Source organism: Bidens hawaiensis, unplaced genomic scaffold (genome assembly GCF_021521415.1).
Source record: "Bidens hawaiensis isolate Kalapana, Puna unplaced genomic scaffold, B.hawaiensis_p1.1 tig00026837_1, whole genome shotgun sequence".
In the NCBI taxonomy this organism is placed as follows: Eukaryota; Viridiplantae; Streptophyta; class Magnoliopsida; order Asterales; family Asteraceae; genus Bidens; species Bidens hawaiensis.
Genome location: NW_027494319.1, coordinates 24,064 through 49,320, shown reverse-complemented (window position 1 = coordinate 49,320; position 25,257 = coordinate 24,064). Strand labels below are relative to the sequence as shown.

Here is a 25,257-nt window from a genome sequence, read left to right as displayed (position 1 = left end):
CATGTCCTTCATGTGTTGAGCTAGCGCCCGACTCTCCCTTAGAGTAATAAGCAGATGATTCAGACGTCGAACTAGAACTTAAGTTAATTTTTGCACCATACATTCCCGGATCTTGAACCTGATCGGTTGGTGTCTCCTTTCGAACCATGTTCAGTTCAAACGTTCTTAGCTTGTTAACTGCTGTTTCCAAGTCATAGTCGGCAAAGTCTTTGTCTTCTCTCATCAACACAGTGTACATCTCCTATTTCGGTGGGAGAGCATCGAGAAGCTTTTCAACGATTTCATATTCTTTGTAAGCAATTGAATAATTGTTGAGTTCTGTCATCAGATGATAATATCTCGTTATGATATCATCAAGTGATTCATGCTTCAGATACTTGAAGACCGAGAATTGGGTTTTAAGTAATTTAATCTTTGATGCACGAATCCCCACATTACCCCTCAAACCGGTTTTCAAGTGCTTCCCAAAGCTCTCTGGCAGTTTTATACTTCCTGAAGGTGTGAAGAATCTCTTGTGGAAGAGCCATTGTTATCGCTGCATGAGCTTTGCTTTCAGCCTCATACATTTTCTTCTCTTCTTCTTCCATCTTGTTGTATTTCTTGATCTGTTCACGACCCTCATACAAAGCAGTTGGTGGAATGTAACCATCTTGAATGCACACCCACATCTTAGCATCTTGGTATTTGACATATTGTTCAAACCGATCCTTCCAAGCCACAAAATCGGTTCCTTTCAGCATCTTCGGTGCCTTAGTAGCTGAACCCGCTTCTATTTCCATCTTCACCAGTTCGGTAATGTTTATTGAAGACATCTTTTACCAAACGAAAACACGAAGAAATCCGAAAAATAAAATTTTATTTTCAAACAGTACTGTAGGCGAAGTTGTGGATAACTTCGCTTAAGACTTAACTTCGCGTGAATTCGTAACTTCGCTCCCCTTTTAAATTCGCCTGATTTGGCGAAGTTGAGAATAACTTCGCTTAAGTTGAGCGAACTTGGGAGGTAGGCGAAGTTGTGGGTAACTTCGCTTGAGATAAGCGAACTTGAAGAAGTAGGCGAAGTTGTGGATAACTTCGCTTAACGTTATATCTTCGCCTTAACCCTACTAACAGTGACGGCAACTTCGCCTGATGAACACGAAGTTTCTGCAGGTTTGATTTCTGGGTTTTTCGAGGTATGTGAAGGTGTTATGGGTTGTTTTTGAAGGTGGGAGGTGAGTAGGACACAAAAACTCGGTTATCTCGTCCCGCGAATGGTCGAACGGAACGATTTCTACACCCGCGTGATAATCCCGAACCACACAATCACGAGCAAAAGCTCTGATACCAATTGTAGGTTCCCAGCCGGATCTACACGGAATATCTCGTTCTACGTAGGTGCGGAATCCCTACGTAAGACGTTACGAGCGTAGAAGACGATACGATTAATCACACGTTACAATAAACAAACACACGTTATATTGCAACCGGAAACACGTGATACTCTGATCACACAATACTCTCTGACTCGTTACAGACGAATACTTGAATACACGAATGATAAACTTTCTGCCGTAACCTAGCTGATTATATAGGCGACAACTTCGCCTGGCATGTTCAGGCGAAGTTGTTCCTAACTTCGCTTGTTCCACAAGTTCGCCTATAACAAGCGAACTTGTGAGAACTTCGCTTACAAACATAACACAAATCTAACTAACACGATTACAGACACTTGACACTGAACTACTGACATCATGCACCAACACACTTCACTACGGGTAATTTCCGGTTGCTCGTGACGAAGTTTGTTCGTTCCATATTAAGAAAGTATGGGTTCCATTTATCTCAAATCCACCACCCGTTCGGGATGCTGAGGATTCGTCACTTCGAATTCTGTTGCCAATCCCATAATTACGAACCGTCCGTTAACATGTTTGCCATTTTCTACAAAATGACATATCGTGATGGGTGGTACGGTTTTGCTACCACCGGAAAGGGTCCGATTGGTTTCAAATGGATCCGGAGTATTCATGGATGGAAATCCAAGTTCTTTTGGATTCGGGAAGATGTCATTCCTTTTGCCATGACGAAACGGAAACCGGAAGATGCAGCGCCCGAAATTTCTGTTATTGAATATGAGGGACACAAGTGGTTTGACACATTGACCAGCACGCCAACGCCCATGCGTCCTATTCACGAAGGGGCGATGGTTCATGCCCGGATGAGTCGATTGTGGCCGTTTGCTACCTTGGAACCATATTACGAGAATTCCGATGGGAGTAAGTGTTTACTTGTCATACTCCTGGTTCCTAGTATTCTTTCTTTGACGTTTTTCTTTTATAGGTGAAGGTATGATTTTCTCTACGCTTGTGGACACGAGAGGAGGTATGATGGTTCGCCGTCCTATCAATCAGCGTGACGTACCCTTTCTGGAGCGTACACAAAGTAATTTTGTTTTCTACACAGGCCTTACGCCGGAGCCTATTGTCTCCGAGGCTATGTACGCCCAAGGTGAGGAATTTGTCAAAAAATGCGAAGGTATTTTTCAAACCCGCCCTGTAACCGCCGTTACCTCAATCGGAGTGATAGTTCTTCTTTCATCCAGCGAGGAGTCATCACTCTGTGAGGGGGAGTTACCGATTGGTGCTGCTAACCTTCCACTTTCGTCTATAGGTTTGACCCGTAAGCAAGATTTGAAGACCATCACCGATCCGTCCGCAGGTGAGGAGGGTGGTCCTCAATCCGTTGAGGGTGAACCTCAGGCTGTGGAGGTAGGTGCCTCCAAGGCTGCTGGGAAACGGAAGGTACGAGCTTCCGATGCTGAGCCCAAGAAGAAGAAAAAGAAAAAGACCAAGGTTGAGGTCCCGGCTCTGGGTGCTCGGCTTTGGGAGCTTGCTGCCCATGACGTTTCGAAAGGTAAAACTTGACTTCTTATTATTATTTCTTAATCCCTTGCTTTCGGATAACTTGAAGGTTCTTATTTCAGGTCTGAAGGATTCTGCTGCCACTGAACTCCCGACTCCACCCACTTCACCAATTAACACTGTTCAAGAGCCGATTGATTTGTCGGACTCTTCTCCTATTAAGAATAAAGAAATTGGTGAAGCTGGATAGTTTCACACATCTCCATCTCATCATGAGCATATTTTTGGAGATCAGGGTGGAGTAGGTGTGTTTAAACGCGGGGGACAAGCTTCCTCCTCTCAGGTGGGTGAGGACATTGCTCCGTATCATCCTCGATGGACGTTACGGTGGAACTCAGTACTGACCAATGCGGATGTCTGTCAGGAATATCTCGATGAGAGCCTTCCTCCTGCAGAGAAGGAAAGACAACGTCGTCGCATCCGCCAAGAACTGTTCGACTCTAACTCTTATCATGTGGCGAACGCTGTGTCTACCAATCAGGAACTTAGCCGGGATTGGCTAGCTATGAATGACGAGTTGGAGGAGACTGAGCGGAACTTGCTTGGGGCCAAGAAAGAGGCTCTTAAGGCGTTGACCGACGTCCAAGATAGTCACCGGGATATGGAAGTGGCGAAAGCCGCGCAACTTGCAGCTGAGGAGGCTAAGACTGCTCTCCAGAAACGACTGGATGAACAGGCTGAGCTTATCAAGACCCTTCAAGCCGAATCAGCGGAAAAAGATCAATGTTTGTCTGGCCTGAATGCCAAGAGTCGGGATCAAGCTCCGGAATGTGCTGATCATAAAATGGATCTCCTCCGGGCTCAAGCGGATAAAAAATGGCTCTTATCGACAGCGATTCCCAAGGTATCGAGTCTTATTACCGATATAAGTGATCCGGGTTTATGCGTGCTTACTTATACTTGTGTGACTTAACAGGTTATTACCGACGTTCGCAACAGTGATGATCTCGGGAATTGTGTTGCGATACTCCTCTGTGCCTTCGAGCAGGCGGGCCGAAAAATGGGTTTTGAGGAGGGTTATAAGTTTGGTTCCGAGGGCCTGTCTCCCGAAGAATATGTGTTGGCCGGCAAGGATACTGTGTCTATCCTTGAGGAGAAAACCAAGGAGTTTGATACTTTGAAGTTTTTTCTTTTTGACCATATATCGAAACTTGCAAATAAAGAGGATGTCATCGAGCAATTAAAGGAGTTGCTAGACCTTGAAGAGGAAGACGATGAGGACACCGAAGACTCTGCGGAAGGCGAAAAGGCTGCTCCATAGATGTATATGTACTTCTATTTTGTAAATTGCTTCCTTTATTGTAATCTCTTTTGATCTAAAACAAGAAGTCTTTATGTTTCTTCCGGTGCACTTTGTCTTATGTACTATAATATAAGTGCTTATTCGGAACTTCGGTTTTGTCAATAAAAGATTACACCTTAAAATGTCATGGAAATAACTGGACATTCTGTATTCGTTGGGCAGAAGCCTTACAAAAAGAAATTGCATATTTTGCTAATCTATGTGGGCACGCAGGTCTAAAAAGTAAAAGATGAACAAAACTGTTATATATAGCATTTTTTCAATTGTGTTGCGTTCCAAGTTCGAGGGACCTCAGTCCCATCTAACTTCTCCAACTTATAGGCACCTTTTGTTAGTACTTGTTTGACTTTGTAAGGTCCTTCCCAAGTTGGGGCTAGTTTGCCCAGAGGCTCTTGGCCGGAAGCTTCATTGTTGCGGAAGACAAAGTCTCCCGCATCAAACTTGCAACTTTGGACTCGTGAGTTGTAATATTTTTCAAGTTGTCGTTTGTAATTGTGTTCACATATCAATGCTAGCTCTCTTCTTTCTTCTAACAGATCCAGATTCATCTTGAGTTCTTGATCGTTGTCATTGATCAGCAGAACTCTCGCGGATGGAATCCCGATTTCTGCGGGGATCATGGCTTCGATTCCGTATGTCAGGCTGAAGGGTGTCTCCAAATTGCTGGAGTTCTTTTGGGTGCGAAAAGCCCAAAGTACATGAGGCAGTTCATCCACCTACCCTGTTCGTTTTGTCCCTAGTCTTGCCTTAATCCCTTCTTTGATAGTTCACTTGGTCCTCTCGATTTGACCATTTGCTTGTGGATGAGCAACGGATGTAAAAGCTTGAATGACTTGGAGTTCTTTCAACCATGCTTGCAATCCACTGTCAGCAAATTGGGTCCCATTGTCACTTACCAATTCTTGTGGGAGACCAAACCGGCAAATGAAAAATTCCCAAAGGAATTTTTTCACGCTTGAAGCCGTAATTGATGCGAGTGGTTTAGCTTCCACCCACTTGGTGAAGTAATCAATGGCCACTATCAGGAACTTGACTCTTCTCGGGGCTTCTGGGAAAGGTCCCATAATGTCAATAGCCCACTTCTGAAACGGCCAGGGAGAAGTTACTGGAATCAGTTCGTTCTTTGGACGCAGGGTGTTGAGGGCATGGCGCTGGCACGCATCACACTTTCTGATTTCTTGCACAGCGTCTAAGTGCATGCCGGGCCGATAATACCCTGCGTTCATGATTTTTGCAACCGTCATTCTTGGTCCCGCGTGTAATCCGCAAATGCCTTCATGAATGTCTCTGATTAAGTAATTTGCGTCTTCCGTGTCTACACAGCGCAAGAGTGGGCCAAGAAATGATCTTCGGTACAAGATACCATCAGTCAACTGGTAATTCAAAGCTTTATGCTTGATCTTCCGAGCCTCAGCCTTTCCTGCTGGAAGTGCTCCGGAAGATAAGTAAGCTATAATGGGTGACATCCAAGACTCGACACCAGTTTGAATTACCAGGACTTGATTTTGTGGAACTGATGGATGGTCTAGAACTTCTACACGAATATCTTTGGCAAAATGCTCAAAATTCGTTGAAGCTAGCTTACTAAGAGCGTCCGCCGACTTGTTCTCGCTCCTCTTAATGTGAACAATGTTGAAGGAGGAAAACTGGCGAATCAAGACTCGTGCTTGTGACAAATAAGAAGCCATGACATCTTTTTTAGCTTCGTATGTTCCGTTTATTTGTCCCGCAATTAGCATAGAATCCACCCGAGCCTCTAAATGTTTCACTCCAAGCTTTCTTGCTATCCGCAGTCCCGCCAGGAAGGCTTCGTATTCCGCTTCATTGTTGGTACTTTTAAAGTCCAACTTGATGGCATACGTAAATTCATGCCCCTCCGGGTTGATTAATCTTAAGCCTGCACCTGACCCTTCGCTGCTGGAAGCTCCGTCCGTGAACAATGACTAAACTTGCCCTTGTTCCGGAGGTGCTTGGGGTTGTTGTTCGATTAGGCATTCTTGTTCTTTGTACTGTGGGACTTCCGTAACGAAGTCCGCGAGTACTTGTCCCTTGATCGCTGGTCTCGGCTTATATTCAATCGAGTGTTCACCCAATTCGATAGCCCATTTCGCCAGTCGTCCGGACAGCTCGAGTTTACTCAACACATTCTTGAGTTTGTACCCGGTTAATACATTGATGGGGTGGCCCTGGAAATATCTGCGGAGCCGTCTAGCGGCATATACCAATGCCAAAACCAGCTTTTCCAACATTGAATATCTTGTTTCCGGGTCCGATAGTGTTCTACTGACGTAGTAAATTGGTGTTTGAACATTTTTCCTATCCGTCAGTAAGACCGCCCTTACGGCAATGTCAGATGCCGACAAATATAGTGTTAATGGTTCGCCCGCGTGAGGAGCAGTTAGCGTGGGTAATTCCATTAAACACTTCTTGACTTCCTGGAATGCTTGTTCGGCTTCCGGAGTCCATCTGAACTGTGCCTTTTTGAGGCAATTCCTTAATGTTGAAATGAACGGGTAAGATTTAGCAGCGTGGTTTGCCAGGAACCTGTTTAGTGCTACTAGTCTGCCGTTGAGTGTTTGAACTTGTTTGAGAGATTCGGAAGATGGCATGCGGGCTATTGCTTGAACCTTGTCTGGGTTAGCTTTAAAGCCCGTGCACGTAACAATTACTCCGAGAATCTTCCCTTCCTCCATCCCGAAGGAGCACTTTGCTGGGTTAAGTTTCATGTTGATACTTCTCATTGTTTCAAAAGTTTCCTCGATATCCCTCAACATTTGATCCTCTTCAGTGCTTTTGATTACCAGATCGTCCATATAGACTTCAAGATTCCGACTTATTTGTCCTTTGAAGGCCTGATCCATCAGTCATTGATATGTGGCTCCCGCATTTTTTAACCCGAAAGGCATCATTCTGTAACAGAATGTTCCCTGGTCAGTGCGGAATGCTGTCTTGTCCTCATCACCAGCTGCCATATGGATTTGATAATAGCCCTTGTAGGCATCGAGGAAGCAAATGGGGCTACAACATCTACTTTCAAATCGATCTCCGGAAGTAGGTAACAATCTTTCGGACATGCTTTGTTTAAATCTTTATAATCTATACACATTCTCCACGTTCCGTTGCTTTTTGGAACGATCACTGGGTTGGCTACCATGTTTGGTATTTGATTTCTCTTATAATCCCAGCATGAAGAAGATCTTGTACTTGTTCATTCATGGCCTTCGTTTGTTCCGGGCCCATTTTTCTCTTCTTTTGTACGATTGGGGTGATTAATGGATTCACCTTCAACTTGTGTTCTGAAATGCTCCGCGGGACACCGGTCATGTCCGCAGGCTGCCATGCAAAAATGTCGAAGTTTTTGATCAATAGCTGCTTTAGAAAGGTTCGGACGATTTCAGAGATGGACGGACCAATTATTACGGTTTAGTCCGGAAACTTTTTATTGAGGATCCATTTCTCTGGCTCAGTCCTCTGAGCCTGTCTTGGGACCTTGCTTGGTCTTGAGCTTTCTGTTGCAAAACAATGCCGATTTACGTGAATTATCGCCACACCAGTGCGAGTCGGAACTCCTACTGCACCATGTGCTGTGGACCGGGTGAGCATTGAAATCTCCAATCGCCTCTCGTCCCAAAATAATGTCATGCTTGGAAGTTGCTGGTAAGACCAAAAATTCTACTTCTTCAGTTCTCGAACGTACTCCGTCGCTTAATGTGACCGGGAAAGTGATAACACCGCGCGGGTGCATTATCTCTCCTCCGAAACCAGAGACGAGAGCATGGATTGGCTGTAGTCTTTCTATGTCTTCATCGTCCAACTGTTCGAAACACTGTTCGTACATAATGTTGGATGTGCTGTCTGTGTCGAAGAATACATATTGTGACCGGTAGTGACCAAATTCGGCAGTAATTATCAGTGGGTTTTTATTACACGGACCGCCTTTAATCCGAGGAAAGATCACCGGTTCACTCTTCCATTCTTCGTCCTCATAATCCCTCCTCTTTCCTTTACCTGAATGTCCCCCTTGAATCATGTGGATATTCAGATCCTTGATTTGCCTTTTAGCTGGGCCCTGGTTATCCTTTGCTGGAGGTTTGCCAGTCCGTGCTCGTACGCCCTTAACCAAATGTTCGAGTTTACCATTTTTAACTGTTGCTTCAATTTCTGTTCGGAGGGCCACACACTCATTCGTGTTATGTCCAACATCATTATGATATGAGCAATGTTTTTTAGTATCAAGGAATGACTTCCTTGGTATTGGTTGAGGCTTCCGGAAAGTCAAATTCTCGGTTGTTAGAATTTCTGAGGGAGTTTTTGATAACTGAGTCCAACTGTTGGTGGAACGAGCTGAAAAATTACGTTTACCCTTGTTGCCGATCAAAGATCTTGCATCAAGAGGTTTAGGCGTTTCTGCACTTGGCTGAAGTCTTGACCATATTGGTCCCTTAGCTTGTCTGTTTGGTCTCGGAGTTTGGAATTCGACCCTTGGAGACTGCTTTTGACTGCCGAAACTTAGAGTTTTTTCAGTTCTTGCAAACAAATTTGATGCCTTCATGATTTGATCCCATGACTCAAGCATTCCGTCCCTTCCTGTTAAGGTACGGATCAAGGCATCGCTGTGAACGTTTTTACAAAATGCTCCACGCAGCATGTCTTCACTTACTCCTCCGATATTAAGGCTCTCGTTAGTAAAAAGAGTAATGAAGTCCTCAATAGACTCGTTATTTCGCCTTGTAACATCTAATATCTCCGAAGGGTCACGAGTATGTTTCTTTTGTTGACTAAAATGTTGGGAGAATTTTGCTATGAAATCATTCCAGCTTTTGATTTGTCTAGTAGGCAGTTTCTCAAGCCACTCTCTCGCAGCTCTCGTGAGTGTGAGTGCGAACATGTGGCACCAGTACGGAAGAGTCCAACCGCTGACTCCCCTGACTGCCACAAATCTCAACAAATGATCGCTAGGATCTGTCATTCCATTATATGTTCCAACAGATGTTGGAATCTTCGCGTTTACTGGAAATGAAGCCTGTGCGATACTTGGAATTAATTTCGACTTCTCTGCAAAAGATTCCGGACGGTATGGTTTCGAAAAATCATGTTCAGCATTGCTGTGATATTCCGCATGGCGGACAACTGGTCGCGGGTAGCTAGTTCCTCCGTAAGAAGGAAGACGACTATCCCCGCTATAAAAACTACCATCCGGCCGAAAAGATGAGTCGTACCCGTCCAGTTCGTCCTCATATGATGGCACCCGCATATCTATGTGGGGACGAGGACGCAACCTTCGGGTTTCGCTCATGTTTCGCTCTGGTGGCAAACTGTACTGGATGTGGCTTCCCCTTATGGGAGGAGAAATTGATCTCCTGGGAGGCTCATCGTATGTCAAGGTACGGCCATGGAAACGCTCATTCCGGACCCGACGTTCATACTCTGATTTTAAACTTTCTTGCTGAACACGAAGCCACTCGTCCGGAGACAAAGTTTCTTCGGTTATGAGATTATGACGGTGAGCTCTTCTTAGATTAGAGTCACCGGAATCTTCTTCTAAACCTAACTCTAACTGAGTTCGATGGACTTCTCTTGGAATACGTTCTAGGTTCTTTATATTAGAACCTCCTGGGGCTGTGATATACCCCAAGTCAGTAGTTGGTGTAACAACGTTTCCGGTGTCCGCCGGAGTGACGTCCTCCTGTTGAGCAAACAACCCCCGAGCCGTTGAACCACCCAAGGTAAAACCTCCAGGGTTCATGGCATCGGTTCGTGTAGCAGGAGGTGTAATTCGATTAAACACAGATGTTGCTCCTTCACGTGTTTCAAGGTTCAGATCACGTGAAGGTTGTGTTTGATTCTCCGTCGGCCCTTTAGGTAACTGAGCCATATCGTAAAGAGAACGGAAAAAATTTCTGCTGTTCTAACACAAGCACGGATTCCGCCAATGAAGAAACAAGGATCTACTCCCCATTGATGGGTCCTAGATCCGATGAATCCACAGAGTAGTATACGGTTAACTTTCAATACGATATGAACACAATTTCCAAAGTCCAATGACGTGAATCCTGCAAAACAGAACACCGTGAGCTCGTTACGGGAAGGATGAGATGGGGGGTCTTCCCGTAACCACCCTCCGGCGTGAGAATAAGTACAGTCCTGATGAGAAGATAAAGTACTTAAGTAAATTGAGAGAGTACAGTGATTGTGAATGGATACCTTATGATGATCGAGAGGGTATTTATAGCCGAAGGATGTGGGAAGGTGATTGGTCAAACCATTCGTTCTAGTTAATATTTATTTACCAGTTAACTTATGTATTTACGTTTATGAACATAGTTGTCCAGCTGTCCCTTAAGAATATGCATGCATAACCGTTTGGACACGTGTCCCTATGTGATAGGTTCAACCTATACGTTGCATGTGCATGTATAACAACCTGGACACGTGTCTCTTTATATTTGGTTATCGGGGGAATATTTGCCATGTGCACAGTTATAACGACCTTGCCAGATGTCATTGGCTATTTGGCCTAAAGATCACGTATTACCCAAGAAAGCATCTTGGTAAATCTTCTAGAAGGTGACAACTGTCCTGGAGCATTACCTCGTGGCCATTTACGCGGAAGGTTATTCCTTCTTGCGGATGACTTATGAGGGTCCGCATGTGCTATGAGAGTGTTTCTTCCTCAATTGATTATGCGGATAGTTTATATGTCCCGTGGGTGCCTTATGAGGGACTTCTGATTGACCCGCGGGCCTTATTTAAGGGTATTTAGGGCTTTTTGGTACCCTACCTCTATACATACCATTCTCTGTTGATGACTTCTCCAAATCAATGGATCGGATCAACTTAAACGACATTGAGCTTCCACCACCTGTTCTTGAGCATTTGGGTCTTGATTTCTTGTTTTTATATCAGTGTTTACAGACAAGTGCTCATGTTATCTAGACGTACTGGTGATTAATCTTAAGTGAATTCCATCTGGCCCCCTACCACTAATTATCCGTGATAATTCCAGTTTCAGTTTCTTATTGTCACGTGCTGATCGAATGTTTAGTGATTTTAGTACTGTTTTCACAAATGTTATTTAAATCTCATTCTTTTGATCCAGAATGCTATAGATTTTGATTTGTTGAAGTTGTAGTTTGACTTTCGTTAATCCTTGATGTGGTCATAGTGTGGTTTTGGTCTGCAAAATCAAGAAAGAGGAGTATACTCATAATGAGTGTTACAGTGCAAATCACAAACAATGTCATCAGCCTAGTCCGACAACGCCTGGTTATGCAAGAAGAAAAACACTATATTATTAACCATGTGATTTTGAACAAAATAGTATGTGCTCTTCATGGTTTATAATTTTGTAACACAAGTTTAGTGGACTTGTAAACACGGACACAAAGTACATATTAATTATTTCGCCTTCCAAACTGTTACTTTCTTTGTGTATGTTATTGAAGATATTACAAGGATTAATAACTTCTAAAATATGGTTTAATTAACTCTAAAATCTAAAAGCCAAAACAAGCAAATAAATTAGTTGCTTCAGCAATTTTCATGTCTGGTTTCACCTGGTAATTAGAAAACTCGACAGTTTCAAATAAACGAAAACCTGGTGGCTTTGTGATGGTTGTCGTCTTTGAGTACAAAGTCGAAAAATCTTGATGGAGTGTTTCTCTATCTCTACCACCATCTCACCAATATAGGGCACTTATAGCTTTCTTAGGATTACCATACATGCCCTACACGGGTATTTAACATAGCATGCATGCCTTGTATGAGTGTTCAACATATTACGCGTGTAACTTACGCAGACGTATACCGACAAATTGTACACCTTTATTCGACCTTATAACACCAAATCAATAGGGGAGTTGATGAGCAACCTTCCTTAAATGGTGGGAGTACCCATCCCACCCCAATCATCTTGCTTTAACCCTGAAGGAGGCAAGGTAGAGTTCCCGGCCGCTCCTCCCATCTCAAATTTCATCATCCACCCCGAAAGTCCACCCCACACTCACTCCATTTCTCCTATTGATATAGGGGGTAGTGTTCTCGATCGAGGTCATTTTTTTTTCGGGCTCGAGCAAGCCAGGGTGGTGTTCCCAGCCGAGCCAAAGCCTTATCGAGGCCACCTCGGACCATCCTTAATGTTTAAGATATTAAATACCATATCCTAAATGATATATCTTAATTGTCTAGTCTTATAAACCCTAGAAGGCCCATTGATTTGTTACCTATAAGTATGAAGGATTAAAGTCACCCTGTGCATGCGTTAGTAGATCGTGAAAATGATGAAGTTTATAACGTCAGCACTTGTTGTTAACTGCATCACAATAACTCTCTCATATTTGACACTTTTATATATATGTATTATCAAGTGACTCTTACCTCGTACATCTCATGATCTCTAGGCTTGAGGAGAAGCTTGCCAACAAAGAATATTATATATTCCAACATAGTTAAGGTTCTCATCAGCTGATTCTCCATATATTAGTCCTAGAGGCTAGAAATCAATCATAAAATACCCTCAGTTCTCTCTTTCTTGTTTTCACAAACACCACCACACACAAAATCATCATCTCCTAATCATACTGTTCATCAGGCAAGTAGTTAATTACTAATTCATATATAATTTCATTTAATTATTTTCAAACATAATGTATATATAATAATATTAATATATATATAGAGGTCACAGCAATCTGATGAAGATTTGGTGATTGCATGCATTGCAAAACCCCAAGGATTCTCTAATGGCAGACCGATTGCCGCATGCATCATCTACAAATGTCTCGCTCAGTGGCAGTCATTCCAAGACCAAAAAACCGACATTTTCGTTCGGATAATTCAAGCCATAGATCAACAGATTCAGGTATATATTTCTTTTCATTGACCACCAACATTATTATTAATTTATTATTATTGTTGTTATTTTTATTGTTATTGATTAACACATTTAAGGTTTGTTTGTAGACACATGAAGATGACAACAATGTGTTAGCCTATTGGTTATCCAACGCATGCACGCTGCTGATACTGGTATTACAGTTGCAACTTGAACCTTTGTATCCTGCTGTGCAAAATTTCAAGCAGCAGTTAACAGCATGTGTTGAAAAAAACATATCGGATCCTAAGTGACAACTTACTGAAACAAATTAAATCTTTCATTGATTCATACGATCGGGTATGCACACACTAACTCACCACACTATTTGTAGCCTTATATATATAGGAGCAAACCAAAACAGTTTATTTTTTTCTATCAGTAGTTCATATTTTTTAAAACTTAGATACAGATGTACACAAAAATCTTTAAACTAATCTATTCATATGTTTTTTTTGCTCTTTTCATTTTTAAACGTTTACCTATACATGTGTAGGAAATAAACCTACATAAGCATGATTTACACATGTGTAGGTTTTATAAATAAACGAGTTTTGTTTATATAATTTCTTAATGTTAGAAGAGATGAAATAAACATTAACATTTTAACATTAATTTCAACATTTCTTTCTGTTATCGCAAAACACTGTCTTTTGCGTAAACAATGATCCCCTAGACATATAATATCTTATTATATGTGAATTATTTGATTAGGCATCAAGAAAAGGCAGAAGTGATGATGATCATTGGCAAAAGCTTGTCGCCAGCAATGAATGCTTCTTGGATTTGCTCAACTGCAACCATGTAAGCACAATATTAATTTATCACATGTTTAGTTTGCTTCTCTTTTACCATGTTTAGTACTCATATCTTCTCTTGGTAATAATGGTAGTTGCCACCGTTTTTGGTTCGCAAGATCTTCACACAGATTTTTTCTTGCCTCAATGTTCAATTATTCAACAGGTTATGAGACAAGAATTAATTGCTTCTAGAGTTCTAGTACATACATACTTAATTTTAATTTATAAAATATGAATGACACTTGCAGCATTCTGTTACGCCGAGAGCTATGCTCTCTGAGTAATGGTGAAAACCTTGAGGCGGGATAGTCTCAATTGAAACAATGGTGCTCTAAAGCAACTGAAGAGGTAAACTTTGATCATTATATATGCTGACAATTGTAGCGTCTTCAAACTATCTTGGATGACCGGGATTTACATGCTCATTCAACATTATTATAACTTCGGTACTAAGGAATTTTTGAGGTTGTAACGGGGTTCCAAGGGCAGCGCCCGTGACTGGGGTTGATGATTTCGATTTTGTCTTAAAAGTGAGTTATTGGTAACACATTGGATCAACATGGATGGTTAAAAAGTGGTATGAAAACTGATCATTAAAAGTGACTATAAATTAGTAGCAAGTTGCTAACATGATAATGTAAATTGTAAAACTTTTCGATGACTCATCCCTATATAAATGAATCATTTGGTTTAATTTTGATACAACAAATTTCTACTTTAATTTCACCCAAAAAAAAAAAATTATTTGTTCTTTGCATGAACACTTTTTGTTTTATCCGATTATTGATTTCGTGGACCCATGAACCATGAAATATTTAAGTCCGAAAGTGAAATATACACGATTTATAAAGCTATACAAGTAAGATTGATATATAACACAAAACATACTCATTACATGTTAATATATGTTCTCTTATTTATTTAATTGCTTAACTTTTTCAATTTTTAGTATGTGGGATCAGCTTGGAATGAGCTCAAGCACACAAGATAAAGTTACTGGGTTCCTGACTTCCTGGTACTTCATCTTATTTTCTAACTGTTTTTTACTTTTTACTAGATCTTGTATTCAATTATTTATGAGATTTACTCAACGGTTTTCGTTTATTGGTTTTAGGTTATTCAAGACAAGTCAAGGAAGACACTGAATGAAATAAGTGATGATTTGTGCCCAGTAAGTCTCATTTCCCATATTTTAACAACAACAATAGACACTGATTCAATATTAAACCGATGGTAAAACCATATTGAATTACCTGCAGATTCTCAACATACAACAGCTCTACAAAATCTGCACTTGGTTTTTTGATGACAAATATCGCAATCGCGGTGTTGCTCCACACGTATATATCATTTTAGTTTTTTTTTTCTCATTATTCATATCAAGATATTAATGGTGGTAATTTGTGGTCTGTTGACAGGTAATTTCCACAATGAAAGGCCTGAAGGAGGACGATTATGTAAACGGTGATGTTCGTACGCCGTTCTTGCTGGATGATGATTTAAGGTTGAACATATTATCAATATTAGTTTTTGGCAATATTTTTGTTAATATCTAATGAAATATTTGGTGTGCAGCATACCATTCTCTGTTGATGACTTCTCCAAATCAATGGATCAGATCAATATAACCAACATTGAGCTGCCACCACTCGTTCTTGAGCATTTGGGTCTCGATTTCATGTTATCGCGTGTCGATTCATGATCGATTTTCTCATTACAGTTTGCAGACTAGTGCTCTTGATGTCTTAATAGTGATGAATCTTAAGTGAATTCTATATGTATGGTAGATAAAATTACAAATGAGCGGTTGTTACTCTTCAAATATTTAATTAAAATACCATTAAATAAATATGAAGAGAATTGTTCAATCTTCTTAACTAAAAGATGATATGGCAACTTCAACAACCTCTCCTAAATTAGTTCATGTAGTCACGTGTATTCAAGAGTAGTTATTTTTGTTATTGACTTTCCTATTTTATTGCTTTGTAAATCAGTATATAATATAATGTAATCTCTCAAAATCAATATAGAGAATTCCATTATCACATGGTATCAACCTAATTGATCCTATCCACCCTTCCATCTTTTTTCAATGACAGACTGCTTCATCATCCTCATCCACCTCTTCCGAAACCTCCCTTCCCATGGCCACCATCCTTCATATGCTCACCATTAAACTCTCCTCCACCAACTATCTTATTTGGCGCAATCAAATCACTCCCCTCCTTGCAAATCAGCGGCTTCTCGGTTATGTTGATGGCTCTATCCCTCAACCACTGAAAACCGTTACCCTAAACTCCAATGAACAGCCGAATCCAATGTATGCCGAATGGATCCTTCGTGACCAACAGGCTGTCCTTATTCTCAATTCTTCTTTAATTGAAGAAGCCATCTCCGAGATTCTGGGCCTTTCCACGTCTCGTCAGATCTGGACTGCTCTTGAGGCAGCCTATAGTAACGCTTCTTTGGAGCGAATGCATCTTTTGCGTGATAATCTCCGACAATTAACCCGTGGCTCTTCTACCGTCGCTGTGTTTGGTCGGAAATTTAAAGCTATTTGTGACCAGCTCTCTGCCATCGGTCATCCGGTAACTGACACAGACAAAACACACTGGTTCCTGTGTGGTCTCGGTCCTACGTTTGAGAGTTGGTCTACGGCTATTCGTACCACTCGGGATCCTCTCTCATTCCGGGATCTTCTTACCAAAGCTGAAAGTCAGGAGCAATTTCTCAACACTTTGCGCACCCCACCACTCCTGCTCCTGTCGCGTTTGTTGCCCACCAACAGGACTCTCGTTCTCGTGGTTCCAACTCCAACCGATCCCGTCCTGCTTCCGGTGCTTCTACTCGTTCCAACAACCACTCCCCCGGGTACTCCAACGGGTCGCGCAGACCACCTCACTGCCAACTGTGCCGAACCAACGGCCATTATGCCAACAAGTGCCCAAAACTCTCTTCTTTTGTGGCAGCTGCTTCTGGCGATGAGGGTCTTGCTCGTGCTTTTCACGCTCAATGTCATGTCTCCAGTGAAGGACCCGACTGGACAGCGGATACCGGGGCTGATCGTCACATGACGGATGACACTGGTAAACTTCATTCTTTTTTTCCTTACACGGGTTCGTCTTCTGTTTTATTTGGAAATGGACACTCCCTTCCCATAACTCATAAAGGACATGTTTCACTCAATAAAAATGTGTCCCTGAATGATGTTCTTGTGGTCCCGTCCATCACCAAAAATTTACTTTCAATTAGCAAGTTGACTAAGGATTATCTCATTGATGTTCTTTTCTCAGACACATTTTTTATTATTCAGGACCAGAAGACAAGCCAGCCTCTCGCTCAAGGTCGGTGTGAGAACGGTCTTTACGTGCTTTGGGATAAATCTTTTGCTTTTGTTGCTTCTGTTTCTTCGAATAAAGCCTCATTTGAGCTGTGGCACAATCGTTTAGGGCATGTTGCCTATGACATTATTTCTGTTTTAAAGAAACATGGTTGTTTGTCTTTTACTTCTATTTTGCCAAAACCAAATATTTGCTCACCTTGTCAACTTGCTAAGGCCCGTAAATTACCATTTAATTTAAATCACAAACGTGCGTCTCATTCTCTTGATCTCGTTCATTGTGATCTATGGGGACCGTCACCCATCACTAGTACATATGGCTACAAGTATTATGTTATGTTTGTGGATGATTATTCACGTTTTTCGTGGTTATATCCGCTTAAATCAAAAACATAATTTTATACCATATTGCAATCTTTTTTGCGTCTCGTACAAACACAATTCTCACGAAAAGTAAAAGTTTTTCAAAGTGATGGCGGCTCGGAGTTTGTCAACCAATATGTACGCAAGATCTTTGACGAAAATGGCACATTTCATCGCTTATCTTGTCCGTACACAGCGCCGCAAAATGGACGAGCCGAACGAAAACATCGCCATATAGTCGAAACGGGTTTAGCTATGCTCTTTCATGCTCGAATTCCCGCATCTCATTGGGTCGATGCGTTTAGTACAGCCACATATATCATCAATCGCTTACCTACCAAGGTTCTAAACGATAAATCTCCCTTTGAGATGCTTTTTTCTACTAAACCCGTCTACACCAATCTTCGAGTTTTTGGATGTTTGTCTACCCGTACCTACGTGACTATGCCCCACATAAACTCGCACCTCGTAGTCTCCCTTGTATATTCATGGGCTATGCTCCGCAATACAAAGGCTACAAGTGTTTTGATCCTACATCTTCTCGTATGTACGTCACTCGTCATGCTCGCTTTGACGAGTCATTTTTTCCCTACAATAGTGACTCCTCTCCAACTAATTTGGCTACTCTCTTTCTGTCAACTTTTCATGAGCCTTCACCATTTTCTTCTACCAACCCATCACCCACCCCTCCTACTACTACACTCACAAACACCCCTACACCTGTTCCACCATGCTCCCTATGCAAAAATAACCCTCCTGCCCACCCGCTACCCACTGTTGAAACGCCCCCTGTTGACCCGCCTTCACCGCCTACACCATCCCCTTCACTCGATAACCCACCATCACCATTCACAGCCTCTCCCTCGCCTGTTGCAGCCCCTCTTGCTGCTGACACACTGCCCGCCCCTCCGCCTACTGCTGCTCAACCCGAAGCAGCCTCCTCACACCCAATAATGACTCGTTCTAAGGTCGGTATCTTTAAACCAAATCCAAAGCACACCTCCTACCTTGCTCAAGCTATGCACTCAAACCTTCATGTCGCTCTCTTAACTGCTACTGAACCTAAAGGTTTTAAAAGTGCTTCCAAACATGCTCATTGGATGGATGCCATGCACTCCGAGCTTCAAGCTCTTCGTCGAAATAATACGTGGTCTCTTGTTCCACGTCCTCCATCCACCAATGTTGTCGGCTCAAAATGGGTCTACCGAACCAAATATCATTCCGATGGGACGTTGGATCGTCACAAGGCTCGACTGGTAGCTCAAGGATTTACACAAATCCCAGGTCTTGATTTCACACATACTTTTAGCCCCGTTGTAAAGGCCTCCACCATTCGCATCGTCCTTTCGTTAGCCGTCATTAACGGTTGGTCTCTCCACCAACTCGATGTGAACAACGCCTTCCTCAACGGGTCTCTCTACGAAACCGTCTACATGGAGCAATCACCGGGTTTCGTTGACCCGAAACTTCCATCTCATGTTTGCAAACTTAATAAGGCTCTCTATGGTCTCAAACAAGCCCCTCGGGCTTGGTTCCATCGTCTAAGCTCCTTTCTCTTATCCTTCGGCTTCTCTTGCAGCCGTGCCGATCCATCTCTTTTTGTCTTTCATCAAGGAGACTCTCTTATGTATCTGCTTGTTTATGTAGACGATCTCATTCTTACGGGAAACAAAACATCCCTTCTGTCTATGTTCACGAGTCGTCTTCATAACGAGTTTGCCATCAAAGACCTTGGTTCCCTAAACTATTTCCTTGGTCTTGAGGTTGTCCGATCCGACTCAACTCTTTTTCTCACTCAATCCAAATATGCCAACGACGTTGTCACACGTGCCGGGTTGTGTCATGCTAAACCTGCTCATACTCCATTATCAACCTCGGACACCTTCGCTACGGATGGAACACCATATTCTGATCCAACCTTTTACCGTTCCATTGTAGGTGCCCTTCAATATTTAACAATCACCCGACCCGACTTAGCCTATGCCGTCAACCAAGCGTGCCAACACCTGCATGCTCCCACAGAAAAGCATTTTCAATTGGTTAAACGGATTCTCAGGTATGTTAAAAGTACTATATCCTATGGTCTCGTGTTTAGTCGTCCCACGACTTCATCTATTTTGGGGTATTCGGATGCGGACTGGGCGAGATGTATTGAGACTCGAAGGTCCACGTATGGTTATTCGATTTTTCTAGGAGGTAACTTAGTGTCTTGGAACGCCAAGAAACAACCAACTGTGGCCCGGTCTAGTTGTTAGTCGGAGTATCGGGCCATGGCAAATGCAGCAGCTGAGATCGTCTGGATCACTCATCTTTTGAAGGAACTTCATGCTCTTCCTCCTTCACGTCCGACTCTTTTGTGTGACAACCGCAGTGCACTATTCACGAGCCAAAATCCGGTGTCTCACAAATGAGCCAAACACATTGATTTGGATTATCATTTTGTTCGTGAATTGGTTATGTCAGACAGATTACATACTCAGTTTGTTCCTACCAAGCTGCAACTTGCGGACATCTTTACTAAAAGCTTACCACGACCTCAGTTTGAACATTTTCGGGAATTGCTTAGAGTTTGTCTGCCGCTGTTTCGCTTGCAGGGGGATAAAAGATGATATGGCAACTTCAACAACCTCTCCTAAATTAGTTCATGTAGTCACGTGTATTCAAGAGTAGTTGTTTTTGTTATTGACTTTCCTATTTTATTGCTTTGTAAAACAGTATATAATATAATGTAATCTCTCAAAATCAATATAGAGAATTCCATTATCACAACAATTAAATACATTAAATTATTTATCATGTTATATTTTATAGTTTTTTTTTTTGCAATTTTAAATTATAGTGTAATAATTTGCTGGTAGTGGTATTTTTAAGATTAAAATTTGAGTAATATTTGTTTAAAGTCGGAGAATTTTTGAATTGTTTTTTAGGTTTAGGTTTATATTAAAAAGAATTTTCAGTGTCTCTAAGGTTGTGTGTAATGGGCGAAGGTTGGGAGCGAATTGGGGCGAGGAAGGGCTAGAACACCGCCCCCCGGCCATAATTAGGCGAAATGGGGCGGGGGCGGGGTTTAATTGTCGCCCGTTGGAGAAGAAAATAATATTATTATAATAAATATGACCGTTTGACAACGGTCAAATCTAAAAAAAATAATAATAATTTAAACTATATATATATATATATATATATATATATATATATATATATAAACATACACCTTCTTCTCCATTTCATATCATTTTATACACAATTCATACACAAATTCTTAAAAAAATTAGCAAAATGAATCCTACAAACAACCCGAGCCAACCGACACTCGTGGAACTCGCCGCTACCATGAGAGAAATCGTCAAAAAACAAAAAAAGTGTGTCGAGGAACTCAACGAGGCCATGAGAGAAACCGACAAACAACACGAAAAGATTGCCCAAATGTTGGAATTGCGGGAAATAAGTGAAGAATACAAATCCCTCAAAGCGGCCGGGTTACACGAAGATGCCGCATTATTGCAACGACAACGAATGAAAAAAATGCGCGAATATTATGAATATTAGTATTTTATTTAGTTATGTTTTTTAATATTATTAGTTATGTTTTTTAATTTTTTTGTATTTCTTTTTAATTTTAATGCATTTTTATTTAATTATTTAAATAAATTGGTTTTTATTTGTTTAGTTTAGTTATAAAAAGAAAATAATAAAAAAAGAAACTGTGAGCCCAACTTGTAGCCTCTACATCATTACATCCCAAAAACAAATTTTCACTCCATACTGACTGGGCGCCACGTGTCACAATTCGCCCCTAATTATAGTCCCTCCACTACACATGGCCTAAGTAGTAAGTACTCTTTTTGTAACTTTTACAAATAAAAATAATAATAAACTAGTTTTGCTGATGACTTCTTCTTAGTTACTACTAGATTGGTGACACTTCCCATTAATGTTGACCAATTCCAAGTAAGAATTAGTCCAAATCTAAAATCTTGATGAAAGATCAATCACTTAATTTGAACAAGAAATAATATTGGAGCTTATTAGGAAATCTATTGGTCTCGTCTCCTAACACTTTTCAACTGCTTCAAGTCAAGCAATACTTCCCAAACGCCTAAAACAACTAAATTTCGCCAAAAAGAAAAATAAAATAACTAGATTAGGTGAGTTTGTCTCACTAGATCTCTCTAATTTTGTATATAATGCAGATCCACACTTAAAATTAAGTTTAATAATCAACTTTGTGCTTTCTTAAAAAATATTTAAAATACATTCAATAAATTTTTTATATCTTTAACTTAACTATATTAATATTATTACATTCTTTGTTTAAAAACTGAACAATTTATCTTTGAAAAATATTGATGTTTTGGTATTACAACAGTGCTTGTAAACTAGATCGGCGCGTCCAAGTTCTTCTAATGGTAGTGAACAAATTTCACAATTACAAGTATAATGATGCGTTTAATTCATTACAACGTTTCCACCTTTGTCATATATGTGCTACCCGCGAACGACTTCATTGACCTTTGTTCATATTTACACTACACTAGTAATGACAAAGATTCAAAACTATTTTTCAAAGCGCGCTAATTACGTTTACATTTGTCCACACGATTAATGGCCGTGGTCGTCTAAACACGACAACCTGATTATCACAAAATTCCACACACGAAAGACAAAATATATATTATAAATCTAGGTGCGCGGTGCTTATACGTTGCAAAATTTGGAAGCATAAGACAACATATCAGTCACCATTGAAGGTATATTTAAACATGGCCGGCTGATCAAGAACAAGTCATGTCAATAGAAAAACAAAATCCACAAATTCCCCACTACAATCCCTTAGAGCTCTGTGATTGTTCTTCTTAAGTACATAATGTTAAATCACAAAGATCAGCCATCATATTCAATCACACCAGTTCATGATGATCAACCTGAGTTGCAAGACGAGCGGACCTATGAGTGCACATACTGCAAGCATGGGTTCACCAATGCTCAAGCATTGGGTGGACATATGAACGTTCACCGCATAGAACGAGCCAAGAACAGGCTTGATTCGACTAACAACACGAGCAGCACTAGACTATCCGAGCCATGGTTGATCACAAGCTGCAGCCATGATCATAAACAAGAGAGGATAACTCGGGAGTTCATGCTCACATCGAGCCAAGTGTTGTATGATAGTAATAATTTAAGCAAATACCAAAACCCTAATTATGGATCAGCCATATTCACAGGTCCAATATCTCGAGATGAAGTGAGATTGAGCTTAAGTTTAAGCTTACAGTTTGATCGCTCACACGAAGAAGAAGGCATTCAAGGAGCCGATGAACTGGATTTGGAGCTTCGTCTAGGGTAATATCTTGAAACTGTGTATGCATTTCTATGCACATATGTATTGCACATATTCATATATCATGTAGGCATATGTTTATGGTTTGAAAAGAAAGCATAATCTATTTGAAATATTCTGACTGAGTATTTGATTTCAAAAATAAGGTTGTAAGAGTAATGTCTTTCATTCAGTTTCATTAGTCACATATATAAACTAATAAACATGAATTTGATATGGGTTTACCGCATGTTCATGTATAATGAATTACTAGAAATACTTAAGGAGTTGTTTAATTTGCTATCGGCTCGAGGCTAGTTGGAAATAGCTCGGTTTGTAAATAAGACGAGCTTGAGTAGCCCAGATTCGGCCGGCTTATGCTCATTAGCTTGCTCGTTAGCTTGTAGTATAACACTACTTACCCTCCCTAGAAGAGTTGCTAGAAACGTTTTTAAAATGCTAGAGGACCTAGTTTCGGAACTAGGAGGTGCTGTTTATTTGCTGATATTCACATTGCCAATTTGTAAAACTTAAAACTTTCTTTTCTTCCTATAAATGTTAATTCCACATCGCATGGTTTACAAAAACTAAAGGGTGTCCCTGTCTCCTCTCCACAAGAGGGAAACACATTTGCTCATGTTCACAATAACAAACATGAATAGTGGCATATTCATGTTTGTTAATAGTTGAACAATTTTTTTTGTTCGTGTAAAACTCTCAATCACTTGCACTTTCATTAATTCGTCAAACTTACATAAATAGAGAACAAAATACTTGCGGACAAGGAAAATAACCTACCCACAAAACCATTACTAATAAACTAACTCGTGTTCTAATTCAACGAACATTCAAAAAATGTGACTAAATAAATGATGCTGACCCATATCCATCTTTGGCATGTTTTTATTTACCCGGTTTAGAAACATGTACCCATCAACATTAACCAAACACAATCCGCGTATGAAAACTTATTGGACAATGTATATATTGAGTATTGACTCAAATATTTCACAGTAAATGAAATGAGATAGATTTAATTTCCAACTAATTTTTAATATCGAGTAAATATTTCCAAAACTGAATTACTAGACTTTGCATTTTCTTTATTACAAATTTACAACCAAATTTTGTAGGCGGAATAATTAAGAAGGAAAAAAAATTGAAAGTGTATTTTAACAATCTTTGAGTATCTAAAGAAGTTTTATGACATTAGAATTTTAAAAAAAGTGAGCTAAATAACTTCAATGTATTTAAGCCGGCATGATGATTGCTGTATCATATGGTTCTAATTAGACATCGGTGAAAATTAAACAAGCAAGTCTGGGTGGTGTAGTCGGTTATCACGCTAGTCTCACACACTAGAGATCCCCAGTTCGAACCCGGGCTCAGACAGATTGTTTTGTGGTATATTATACTTTTTGTCCATAGTCCACACTCAATTTTTAGTCAATAACGGGTTGAGAGAGTTTTTCTTTGGCCCTTGACATCTTAGGGACGACTTTAATAATCAAATCCCATATTATATGGCATTAAAAATATTTTTACATGGTACTTTAAATTTGTTATAAACTTAGACCTATTAAAATTCGGAATTGCTAGAATTTGATATTTTAAAGTGAATATGACAAGTTTGAGAGCAGGCTTCGATGATTGAATTCCCAACGATTAGTTTAGCCACCAAGACATAAACGAGGATATCTTAAGCTTTTATAATGGTATATGGGGCTGCAAATATCAAAACCCATCACAAACCCGACGAATTACCATCTTTGTTGATGATGATATCTTAGACGCCATAATAGATAGTCGCAGCTTTACAACTTTCCATGCACAACCTACATGCCAGCGTAGCAACATTTGGTTTTTGACAATTGCAGCTACGATTACCAAAATAAGGAAATAGTACAAAACCGACGATAACATCAAGCATTCCATTTGTTACAACTATGAATCACCCTCACTAGTCCTTTAATGTTGTATGGGGTAATTAATTAATACAAATCACCGTTTGGATAGTCAAATATAAACCACAGTTTTAAGTACAATGTTTGAGCTAAACACTTGATAGACTAGCTTGTTTTGGCCTTGGGAATCTTCCTTGATTTCCGAAGCGATATCGAGTGTTTCATCCCTATGAAAAATAACGCTGCTCCCAGCAAAGCCATATTCTGCATTCAAAGGACAAAACCAGTACAAAATATATTAAAAACATATATAAATTGCTGTAAAATAGGCTACTTATATCTTTGTTGTTTGGTTTAAAATGGAACTACAATGACAATAATTAAAGAAAAGCATTTTACTAAAAGTAATGAAGCAAAAAGATGTTAACCTGTGTGAACTTTGAAAAAAG

The 25,257-nt window shown here is 40.5% G+C and overlaps 2 protein-coding genes and 1 non-coding gene across 3 annotated transcripts in view; all 3 read left to right on the top strand.

Annotated features, from left to right (window-relative positions):
• LOC143574080 (myosin-9-like) overlaps positions 1-15,650 on the top strand; it is a 33,181-nt gene extending 17,531 nt beyond the window's left edge. Inside the window, exons 7-10 of the mRNA XM_077058798.1 lie at positions 14,993-15,049; positions 15,138-15,218; positions 15,297-15,382; positions 15,454-15,650. Coding sequence (XP_076914913.1) covers positions 14,993-15,049; positions 15,138-15,218; positions 15,297-15,382; positions 15,454-15,580 — 351 coding nt within the window. The 3' untranslated portion in view covers positions 15,581-15,650. The remainder of the gene's footprint in view (positions 1-14,992; positions 15,050-15,137; positions 15,219-15,296; positions 15,383-15,453) is intronic.
• A 6,798-nt stretch (positions 15,651-22,448) lies between these two features.
• Positions 22,449-22,931, top strand: LOC143574078 (uncharacterized). The gene has a single exon (XM_077058797.1). It carries the CDS (start codon positions 22,449-22,451, stop codon positions 22,929-22,931), a length of 483 nt encoding a protein of 160 aa, XP_076914912.1.
• Positions 22,932-24,222: 1,291 nt separating this feature from the next.
• On the top strand, positions 24,223-24,296 carry TRNAV-CAC (transfer RNA valine (anticodon CAC)). Its single transcript has one exon. It is a non-coding gene; the product is annotated as a tRNA-Val (tRNA).
• The last annotated feature ends 961 nt before the right edge of the window (positions 24,297-25,257 follow it).

Bases quoted from the DNA above. Each gene is read 5' to 3' on its own strand.
- LOC143574078 (XM_077058797.1), top strand. From the start codon at position 22,449: ATGTTAAATCACAAAGATCAGCCATCATATTCAATCACACCAGTTCAT.